At 33.2% G+C, this 12,132-nt stretch overlaps 1 protein-coding gene across 2 annotated transcripts in view; it reads left to right on the top strand.

The window, feature by feature from the left end:
• Window positions 1-12,132, top strand: part of BRMS1L (BRMS1 like transcriptional repressor) — a 53,987-nt gene that overhangs the window by 22,514 nt on the left and 19,341 nt on the right. For both annotated transcript variants that reach the window (XM_082452217.1, XM_082452218.1), the window contains 2 exons: window positions 2,642-2,769; window positions 4,553-4,632. In XM_082452217.1, coding sequence (XP_082308343.1) covers window positions 2,642-2,769; window positions 4,553-4,632 — 208 coding nt within the window. The remainder of the gene's footprint in view (window positions 1-2,641; window positions 2,770-4,552; window positions 4,633-12,132) is intronic.

The raw sequence follows: 12,132 nt of genomic DNA, 5'->3' as shown, positions 1-12,132 counted from the left end.
GATGTGGTTACCATATGAATCCTGCTGGATTTATGCCATTTCTGGTCTTAACTTTCATTGGTATCAGACATGAATATATAGATAACGTTCCATGCTAGTGCAACAAATTAATATAAGCAATCCAAAATAATCCGAGGTTTAAAATTTTGGCTTTAGGAAACATGATATTTTCTTATTCTAAAGATTTATATTATTAATTTGAAATGAAAATAGTTTGGATCCCCAGGAATCCATTATTTGGGCAACATGGAGAGTTCATTCAGTTCATTTGGGATCATTCTGGAAAAGAGGAAGCAAATTTGTATTTTTGTATTTTAGCACAAGTAATCCGTGAATGAATAATTCTTAAACAATTATTTAAGATATACCTATTGAGCTTTTAAAGTGCCTTTTATGGTTATCCAAGAAATGAAAATTGTTGTAAAGCTCTAGTATAATATATTACGTAGGAGAACTTTGCGCCTAGTGAGTAATTTTGTCTAATCTTGTTCACCTTGGGGCAGGCAATTGTCTTGATTTTTACTTTCTCATGGCTCACTATGACCACCAGCCAGTTCCCCCTACCAGCTTTATTCATTTCTGAAAGTGTTAAAAGTAGACCCATTACCACTATTTAATAGGATTCTTTCTCAAGGAATTGGAATCTAGAAATACGTTTTAGAAAAGAAAAATCTTGGCACCAGGTTTATAATTATTTTTTTGTCTTGCCCCATTGCTTGTTTTTTATTTTTATCTTGTCATACTGTGTATCTCTGTAAGCTGTCTCAAATCCTCTTTGGAAGAGGTGGGTAATATAATAAAAATAATAGTAATAGTAATAAATATCCTGCTTTGCCTGTTCTGCTACTACAGGGCACAGTAGCAGTCCTTTCCTAAGGTAGAAAATCCACAATTTGCAGTTTGTAAAGTGGTGGAAGGTGAGTTCTTCCACCTCCTTAAAAAGATAGAGGAACTTGTGCCATCCAAGTTTCCATTCATTTCAGTGTTCAACATCCAACAAACATTAATTGAGCTTCTATTCTGTGAATAGTATTGTGGTTGCTGCTGAGGGACTCATGATCCTTGCCTTTGATGAGTTTATACTTGGATTCCAAGGCTGTAGAAATTACACTGATTTTGAGGAATCTATTCTTTTAAAAGTGAGCTAATAGAATATTGTTAATTCACATATCCTCTTCATTCAAGATGTTCACCTATTCAGGATACCTTATCAATATTTTGTATGAGTTTGATGTTTTTCAGGGACAGTCATCTTTTTTATCAGATTTTTAGCATTTTGCCTAAAGTTGTATTTATAAGTTCAAAAACTATAAGTATCATGTTGTACTTTTCTGACTTTACACATTGTATGTTGAGTTTTAGAAAAATTTAACCCAGATGTGATAATGTATTATTTTGACAGTTAATTCAGATAATTTTTCCCTTTTTGTTTAAAAAAAAGAATAGTTATTGTATTAACACTCAAATTTGCTTTATTCCTTTAGAATCATTGTATAAATCTCTATGCTAATTATAATGACCAATAATAGACAATTAATATTAGTTGCCTTAATTGTATTAGTTTATATTTTCAAGAGGAAAGAGTGGAATTTTATATGAAAGCCAGGTAGCATCATGTTTTCAATAGCCAACTGCTATTTATACTAACACCTACAAGCATAAGCAGTGGTTTCTTTTGGAAGTTACTAGATGCCATCCTTGTGATGTATATGACATATTCTTCACCTATGATGAGTAATAAATGGCCAAAAAAATTTTACAAAATAATCTTAAATTGTTTGTCTGCTTTGAAATTTTAGGATATCCTTGAAATGCCACAAAACCAGGGTTAGAAGTGCCTTTCATAAAGAATGACAATTTAAACATTTTCCTGTTAAAAAAGAGTTAGTTCTGTCCTGCAGGATTATTGCTAAAAATAAACATTGAGTTGTCTCACATACTGTCTTTGATAATCAAGCTAAAGGTATTGGGATGACAGCTGGTAAATTAGGAGTATTTGTATGTGGACTCATAAATAGAGCAACAGGGATTCCTTGCCCCACTTTTCACTTCCCCATCTGTTGAGCAACTCATATTGTTATAGCTTCTTCATTTGCAGTCTAGAAGAACTGAGTATGCCAGATCACAAGTTCTCTAGCCATTGGTTTTACCTTCATCACTCTACTTCCTCTTTGTTCTTTTAAAAATCAAGTAGGCTGAATATTGTAATACTGACTGCTTTTCAGGAAACTTGGAGAGGAGACAGGGAATTATTTATTTTTGACAGCTAGTAATGCCTGTATCTAAATTATTCAAAATGATTTTTTTTTAAACTCAGTGTCTCTTAGAATTGATTTATTCTGCAGTTAAAACAAAAACATCTAGAGTGACCAAAAGTGGTTATTTCAGTTGTATTTTTTGTATTGTAAGTTAACCATTAAAGAGTGATATATCTAAAAAATAGAAAGACATTTCTTTGTGATTATGTGCATAAAGTCAAGTAATGTAACTGTGTTCTTCTCTTCACTTGAGATCAAGGCAAAAATACATTTGGTAGGCTATTAGAATATGAATGATATTAAGAAGAGAATGTATAGAAGTGGTAAATTGTTAGCCTTTGTTGGGCTTTTAAAATTAATATCTTAATTTTTGCTTTGTTAAGACTTTATAAAGAACGATTAAGTCAGGTGGATGCAAAACTACAAGAAGTCATAGCTGGAAAAGCACCAGAATATTTGGAACCACTGGCAACTTTACAAGAAAATATGCAAATTCGTACAAAGGTAGCAGGTAGGAAAGTGAAACATCTTTTCCATATAGTAGAATATGAACTCTTCAATAGACTTTAAAGGTGTTTATCAAGTGAGCGGTTGTTGTTAATGGAAGTACAACTGTATTTACATTGACCAGAGTATTTCACTGTCAGTCAGCCCACAGTTATTTATTAAATGCCTCATGCTTTTCTCTGCTACTGTAGGGGCTTGAAAAAAGAAAAAAAGCCCTCAAATTGCTCACAGTGTTGTTGAGAGGGTACTTCCACATGTGAAACAATTAGAAACCATGATACTTTCATTAAGAGATACTGTTTCTATCGCAGTTTAATTTCCTATTAAGGTTCAATTTAAGTCCTCTTAGTATTTTTCATCTGTAAGAGTGATAAGGATTTTTTATTTGTAAAAACATTTTTTAAATGTTTGATCAGGATGTTAAAGAACAGGGAATTAGCCTTCAAACCTACAATTTAGTCATGAGTTTTTTATTTTGATAAGTTTGGTGACTCATTTGTGGCTATGAATAAATGAAGATGTACTATATTTGTGTGGTTAAATTTCAGTCTTCTGTTTGTAACTGGGATCTGGCCTCAGAATTGTGTCCTACCACGCATAACAAGGGGTATATCTATTTGAAGGTCACTTAATGATTTTTCATAGTCAAACTAAAAACTGAAATTTAATTACTGGAGATGCTGATTGTTTTCTTTTTGAGGGACACTAATTGATCCTCATGTACCTGTTATGTAATACCTAAGGCATTGTTGATAATAGGTTCTTTTTGGACTAAATCCACCTTAAACCAAATTTTATTCTTGAGTGCTTAATATTAAGTATGTAGATGACATGATGCTTAATCTGCTGTCTTTGCATATTGGCTTAGCACACCCTTAAAAGTAAACATGTCCTTAATTTTCCTGGACATTCTAAAAGCACTAAGTGAGACTTAGTGGATGTTTAGGAAATATTACTTCAGTCAATTATTCACTTTTCTACTCGGCAGCCTCCTTTACTTTTTGATTGTACAAAAAGTAGTGTGTGTGAATGTGTTGCTGATGGCATAGTTCCAGATATCTGTCCCTTGCCTTTTCTATACAAGAAACAGAATTACATTTCTAGGGGCAACTATGGCATAGAGTTAAGCATATACATCTAGACCTCTTTGTTTGCCATTTTTGTGATGGCATGTTTGCATGACCATGGTGCCTATTTTATGCTGTTGTCTTGGTACCTCTAAGTTAAACTCACTTGAGCATCCATTCTCTAGGTAAAGCCCTGTTAGGAGCACGCAAACCTCATATCAGTTTATAAATTTTGTTATATTAGTTTCTACATTTAATCCTCTTGGAAACTTTGGACTCTGAAAATAAATAATAGTTAAAAACTAGTGGTTTTGATGGTTATGGTATCCAGTTGTTACTTTGAGTATATATGATTAAGAAACCAGAGCTTATTGACTCTGTTTCCCTTATGAATCCCAAGAGATTGTTTTTCATAGGTGAAGAGTTTTATTTTCATTTTAATCATTCTCTATCAAACATTTAGGAGTATTCTTTAGAAAAATGGGTAAGAACTAAAAATTGCAGTGTAGTTTTTTTCTAGCACTTAAACTCTTAGTTTTCTAGTCTTCTTTGATATATATTTTAACTGAGCCTTTTATTTTTAGTTTTTAAAGGTAAAGTTAGACTCACTTGCCAATTTCTTCTTGATTCATCTTATAAAATAGGACAGAATTCGTGTAGGGAAGTGATATTGAAACTCCTTATTGCTAACATAATCAGAGTAATTGTGTTTGGTTGCAGGAATCTATAGAGAGCTCTGCTTAGAATCTGTAAAGAACAAATATGAATGTGAAATTCAAGCTTCTCGCCAGCATTGTGAGGTACTGTTATTTTGCTTAACTTTTAAGCTGATTTCAACTCTTCAACTCTTCTTATGAGTACAGCAGCTAAAATAGTAAATAAACTAAATGAAACAAAATTAAGTAGTACTTTAGCTCAGCACTTGTACTTTTTTTTTTTTTTTTAAATACAGTTGCACTGGAAGCTGTATTGGAAATAGGACACAAAGAAAGGACCATAGGAGAGAGCTAAGTGATATAATTTTAGAAGTTTTTCAACTGTTACCTTAAAAAGACTTTGTAATGATTATGTCATCTGGCATCACTGAAAATAGTATAATTAGTATAATATTCAAGGCTCAAAAAATGTATATCCAGTAGTACAGTTAGAAAGTTGGGCTATATTAATTTCTCAATTTCTAGATCTGTTTCCACATCTTAGGGCAAAATTCTCTATGGGGAAAAAATAAATTCTGTATGTTCCATTTATTTTGAATAATGTTTGAAAACATAGTGCTGATTTTGCAGATAACTTTTCATAAAACCTAGATAAGATCATAAGTATACTAGTGAAAATAAGAGGACGCGTTCTATGATGATTCTTATCTTACTTTAATGTACCATATCTTTATAAATCATTAAAATACTAAGAGTATATAGGTATAAAAATGATGGAGCTTGTTTCATTTTCTTGGTTATAATTGAGGTGAAACATCTTTTGGTGTTTACTGGCTGCTTGGATTTTCTTTCCTAAGAAGTGCCTGTTCATAGCTTTTGCCTTTACTTTGGGCTTTTAGTCTTTTCCTCATTGACTGTAGAAGTTCTTTATATATTCTGGATACAAATGCATTGCTGGTTATATGCTTTGCAAATATTTTTACCCAGACAATGGAATATCTTTTCACTTTTTCTGATGACCTTATGAACAAAATTTTACATTTTAATGTAGTTGAATTTATCATCTTTCCTTTATGATAGATGCTTTTTGTGTCTTCCCCACTTTGAGGTAAAATGATGTATTTTCTTTTAAAAGTTGAAATTTTGCTTTTTAACAGTTAGATTGCTAAACTGCCTTTAATTAATTTTTATGTGTGGTTAAAGTATGGCTCTAATTTTACTTTTTTGCATATGGATAGGTAATTCTCAACTCTCTTTATTATATTCTTCATTGTTTTCCACTAATCAGCAATCCCGTCTCTTTTTTATAGAAAATATCCACATATGTGCTGGCTTGTTTTTAGCTTTTTTTCCTTTGTTCCATTGGTCTGTTTGGCTCTTTCTGCACCAGTATCACAGTATCATTTTTTACAGCTTTCAGTCTAGTAAGTCTTAGTCACTCAATACCCTAATAATTTTATCTTGCTCTTTTCCTTCTTACAGTTGTTATTGTTAATTTTTTTTTGTTTTTTAGTAAAAACTTTTAAAAAATTGCTTTTTTATTTTCTGCTGCTGCATAGAAAAGTAATTTTGTATATTGATATTATATCCAATCTTATCTACCTCTCTTAATTTTAATAATTTAATTACAGATTCTTAGATTGTCCATGTAGATAATAATGTCATTTGTGAATAATGGCAACTTTTTTCTTTTTTCTTCCTTTCTGATCTCTCTTTTTTTTTTTTTAATTTTATTTATTTTTGGCTGTGTTGGGTCTTCGTTGTTGCGCGCGGGCTTTCGCTAGTTGCGGCAAGTGGGGGCTACTCTTTGTTGTGGTGTGCGGGCTTCTCATTGTGGTGGCCTCTCTTGTTGTGGAGCACGGGCTATAGGCACGCAGGCTTCAGTAGTTGCAGCACGGTGGGTGCAGTAGTTGTGGCTCTCGGGCTCTAGAGCGCAGGGTCAGTAGTTGTGGCACACGGGCTTAGTTGCTCTGGGTCTGGGGTCTTCCTGGACCAGGGATCAAACCCATGTCCCCTGCAATGGCAGGCAGATTCTTAACCACTGCGCCACCAGGGAAGTCCTCTGATCTTTTCTTATTTGTTTTACTTGTCTTAATGGCACTGATAGAACCTCTAGTACATGTTGGAATAGAAGCAGTGAAAACCGGTCGTTATTGTGTTCTTGATTTTAAGGGAATGCTTCTAATGGTTTCCCAATTAGTATGATACTTGCTGTTTGGTTTTTTTTTTTTTTTAAGTTTTATTTATTTATTTATTTATTTATTTATTTATTTATTTATTTATTTATGGCTGTGTTGGGTCTTCGTTTCTGTGCGAGGGCTTTCTCTAGTTGCGGCAAGCGGGGGCCACTCTTCATCGTGGTGCGCGGGCCTCTCACTATCGCGGCCTCTCTTGTTGCGGAGCACAGGCTCCAGACGCGCAGGCTCAGTAATTGTGGCTCACGGGCCTAGTTGCTCCACGGCATGTGGGATCTTCCCAGACCAGGGCTCGAACCCGTGTCCCCTGCATTGGCAGGCAGATTCTCAACCACTGCGCCACCAGGGAAGCCCCTTGCTGTTTGGTTTTAATAAATACTCTTTTTATCAAGTTAAGGGAACTTATTTCTTTTTTTCTAAGAATTTTCCATAAATATTGTTAGACTTTATTAAATACTTTGCGTCTGTTGAATTAGTCATATTTTTTGCACTTAAATTATTAATGTGTTTTCTAATGTTAAACTGTCCTTTGATTCCTGGAATGATTATTTTTCTTGTGCATTACCAGATTCATTTTGATGATATTTTGTTTACAAGCTTCATTTCTATGTTAATAAGTGAGATTTAATTTTTAATTCTTATACTGTCTTTGATTCCAAGATTCATAAAATAAGTTAGGAATATTCCATATTTTCCTCTTCTATAGAAGTATATATTTAACATTACAATCTTCCGTTACATTAGTGCTTAGTACATCTTGTCTTTATGCTGCATTTTTGAGAACAATCTCATAGTAGGGTTGCAAGAAGGTACAAAAGAGCTTTTTTGGTGAACCTGAGAATGAGTTGGCAACATGATGCTCCATAACCCCTGAATACTGTAATGAATATTTCAAACAAATGAGGGATGTTCTCTTACATAACCACACTAAAATCATCAAAATCAGGAAATGTACGTTGATATTGTTACTACCATCTAATCTTCAGACTCCATTTAAGTTTTAGCAGTTTTCCCTATAGCAGTCTTTATAGCAAAGAGATCCAGTTCAGAATCACATGTTATCTTTCTCATTGCATTTAATTGTCCTGTCTTTTCAGTCTCCTTCAATGTGGAACAATACCTCAGTCTTCCCTTGGTTTTTTTAATGATCTTTACATTTTTGAAAATTTCAGGCCAGTTATATTATAGAATGTTCCTCAGTTTTGAGTTGGTCTGCTGTTTCTTCATGATTAGAACCAGGTTTTGTATCTTTGGTAGGAGTATCACAGCAATGTTGCTGTGTTCTTCTCATTGAATTCTAACAGGCAGTGCACAATTTTGATATGTACCATGATAGGTTATGTACACTCTGATCACTTGGTTTAAGTGATGTCTTCTAGGTTTTTCTAAGTATACTTACTTTTTCTCATTGTGATTAGTAAGTATTTAGTGGAGAAGTACTTTGAAACTGCAAATATCTCATTCCTCATAACACTTTCAATTTATTCATTTATTTATTTATATAAGTATGTGCATTGTTTCCTCACTCTTTTTTTTTTGTCTGCTTCATCTTTCAATTACTGAGGGAGGTGAGCAGAATTTCTCTCTGTGATGGTGGATTTGTTAATACCTCCTTGTATTTATTTCTTTTATTTTCTTTTTGATATTAGTTTTCTTTCATTTCCTAAGAAAATTCACATACTATTCTTTTCAATATAGTAAAGTCATTCATAATTTGAAATCTGGAGGCCAAAGGTGCTAATGATGAGATGCCTCACAATGCATGTCCACTGTCTCAGGTTCCTTTGGTCAAAAAGGATTGTACAGTCCCAGAGACACTGAATGCTCATGATTCCAGAGCACCCAGTTGAAACTTATCTCCCATGGAATTTCTTTCATCTTTTTCTTTGTTTTGTTTTATTTTTTTCCTTTTTTCCTCTGTCTTCTGTCCTCCCTTCCTTCTTTCCTTCCTTCTTCCCTTCTTCCTTCCCCCCTTTCTTCCTTCCCCCCTTTCTTCCTTCCCAACCCCCAACCCTCTCTCTCTCTTTCTTTCTTTCTTTTTTAAATTGGGGTAAGAACACTTAACATGAGATCTACCTTCTTAACAAATTTTAATGTGTAATATAGTATTGTTAGCTCTAGGCACATTGTTGTACAGCAGATCTCTAGAACTTAACCATCACAGATAACTGAAACTTTATACCCGTTGAACAGCAACTCCCTGTTTCCCCTTCCCCGTAGCCCCTGGCAACCACCATTCTACTCTCTGCTTCTATGTGTTTGACTAGTTTATATATCTCATATAATTGGTATCATGCAATCTTTGTCCTTAAGTGACTGGCTTATTTCACTTAGCATAATGTCCTCAAGGTTCATCCATGTTGTAGCATATGGCAGGGTTTCCTTCTTTTTTTTAAAGAATGAATAATACTTCATTGTGTGTATATATCACATTTTCTTTATCCATTCATCCTTCAGTGTACATTTAGGTTGTCTTTCACATTTTGGTTATTGTGAATAATGCTGCAATGAACACAGGAGTGCAAATATCTCTTCAAGACCCTGATTTCAGTTATTTTAGGTATATACTCAGAAGTAGGATTGCTGGACCATATGGTAGTTCTGTTTTTAGTGTTTTTGGGGAACCTCCATACTGTTTTTCACAGTGAGCACACCATTTTACATTCCCACGAACTGTGCATAAGGGTTCCAATTTTTCCATATCCTCACGAACACTTATTATCTTTTGTTTTTTGAGTATAGGCATCCTAACAGGTATTCAGTGATATCTCATTGTCATTTTGATTTGCATTTTCTTATGATTAGTAATGTTGAGCATCTTTTCACGTACCTATCAGCCAGTTGTGTGTTTTTTTTGCAGAAATGTCTATTCAAATCCTTTGCCCATTTTTTAAATCGAGTTCCTTACATATTTTGGATATTAACCCGCTATTAGATACATGATTTGCAAATATTTTCTCCCATTCTGTTAGGTTGCTTTTTCACTCTAGTTGTTTCTTTGCTGTGCAGAAGCTTTTTTTTTTTTTTTTTTTTTGATATAGTCCCACTTATCTTTTTGTTTTTGTTGTCTTGTTTGTGCTTTTGGTGTCATATCCAATAAATCATTGCCAAGACCAATGTCGTAAAGCTTATCCTCCTTATTTTCTTCTAGTGGTTTTACAGTTTCAGGTCCTACATTTAAATCTTTAATCCATTTTGAGTTGATTTTTGTGTATGATGTAAGATAAGGGTCAAGTTTTATTCTTTTGCATGTGGTTTTCCAGTTTTCCCAACACCATTTGTTGAAGATCTGTCCTTTCCCCATTATGTAGTATTGGTACCGTTATTGAAGTTCAGTTGACCATGTATGCATGGATTTATTTCACGGCTCTTTATTCTGTTCCATTTGTCTAAATGTTTATGCCAGTACTGTATTTTTTAAATTACAATAGCTTTGTAATATATTTTAAAATTAGGAAATGTGAGGCCTCCAGCTTTGTTCTTCTCTCTTAAGATTGTTTTGGGTCTTTGGGGTCCTTTGTGTTTCCATATGAATTTTAAGATTGTTTTTTCTATTTCTGTAAAAAAAAAGTCATTGGGATTTTGATAGAGGTTACATTGAATTTGTAAATTGCTTTGGGTAGTATGGACATTTTAACAATATTAAGTCTTAATAACAATATTATATCTTAATAACAATATTAAGTCTTAATAACAATATTAAGTTTTTCAATCCATAAACATGGGCTTTCCACTTATTTGTGTTTTCTTTAATTTCTTTCATCAACATTTTACGTTGTCAGTATACAGGTCTTTCACTTTAGATTATTCCTAAGTATTCTATTATTTTTGATACTCTTGTAAATGGGATTTTTAATTTTCCATATCTCTTTCATTCAATCAGTTTTTGCTTTATATATATATATAGAGAGAGAGAGAGAGAGAGTCTGTATTAGCAGACTCACATATTTTAGAATTTTTATATTTTTAATAAATGTAACATTTTATCCTTTTTTTTTGTACCCTTCTATCTCTGTAACAGTGATTTTTGCCTTAAAGTCTATTTTGTCTGATAGTTAAAACAGCTACCCTAGTTTTATTTGGCTTGGAATTTTCCTGCTAAAAGGTTTTTTCACCCTTTTTTTTTTCTTCTCACTTTTTTCTGGCCTTGTATTTTGGGTGTATTACTCGTAAATAGCATAAGCCTTGATTTAAAATAAAATCTCTTTTAACAATCTCTGTCTTTTAACTGATAAATTTAGTCTAATTATATTGATGGTGATTATTTTGATATTTAATTCCAGCCTATTTTGTGTTTTCAGTTTGTTCTGCTTTATCCTTTTTTATTCTTTCCTGACCTTTTTTGGGAGGTATGTGTGATTTATTGAGTTTTAAAATTACATCATAAAGTTATACCCTCTATTTCTATTTTAATGATTACCTCCATACCTTCCATTTCTATATTTTAATGATTACCTTAAATTTTTAGCATGCATACCTACATTAGTAGAATCTAAATATTAATAACTCTGTCCTCCTCCTTAGAACTCCTATAAAGGACCTTAGAACTCTAACTCCAGTTACTCCCTCTCAAATTACAAGGTATAGTTGTTTACTATTTTAGTTCCTTCTTGTTTTTCATACTTTAGATGAGACGTTATTTTGATCTCGTAAATTTAGTTCTTTTTAGGTTTATCCACATTTTACTAGTTTCTTGTTCACTGTTTTCGAGTTGCAACCCTTCCTTGCAGATCTGTTTTCTGCTTCTTGAAGAACATCCTAGGCATTCCTTCACTGAGAGTCTGTTAGTGGTAAGCTCAGTTTTTATTTGTTCAAAAATAGCTTTATTTGTAAAAATTGTGGAAGGACAGTTTAGGGGGTTATAACATTCCAGGATGACAGATATTTCCTGTTAACGTTTTTAGGATCTTACTTTCCATAGTCTGTGCTAGAAGGCTACAGTCATTTGTAGATAACTTTTTTCCTTCCCTTCACTGGCTGCAAAAGCTCTTCTCTTTGCTGTTCTTCAATTTCTCTACTGTGTGTCTCCATAGAGATTATTTTTCTCTCCTGACTTGGATTTGTTGTGCTTTCCGAATCTCAGAATTTGTTCTCTGTTAATTCTGGAAATTCCTCAGCTGTTAACTTTTCTGGTATTGTCTGTCTTCCATTTTCTTTCCTTCTGTCTTCTGGAACTGTGATTAGTCATCTGTAAGGCCTTATTCGGTTTTTCATATTGCAATAATTAATTCATATTTTTATTCAATAAGTCATTATCTGACATTCTTCAGAGCCTAATTCTGTTTTTTTATTTCTGCCAAACCTCACACCTTATTTCCTTATTTCATGATTCTGGAGGTTTTATTGGTAGTAATTCTGTGAGCCCTGGACAGAGGCTGTAGCTCTTCAAATAGTATTTGCTTTTATTTCTGCTGAGTTGTTTCAGCCAGGCATCCTGGTATGCCAGCAG

Source organism: Balaenoptera physalus (assembly GCF_965194825.1).
Source record: "Balaenoptera physalus genome assembly, chromosome: 2".
Taxonomy (NCBI): domain Eukaryota; kingdom Metazoa; phylum Chordata; class Mammalia; order Artiodactyla; family Balaenopteridae; genus Balaenoptera; species Balaenoptera physalus.
Note: the sequence above shows the minus strand (reverse complement) of the source record. Positions and strands in the feature narration are given on the sequence as shown.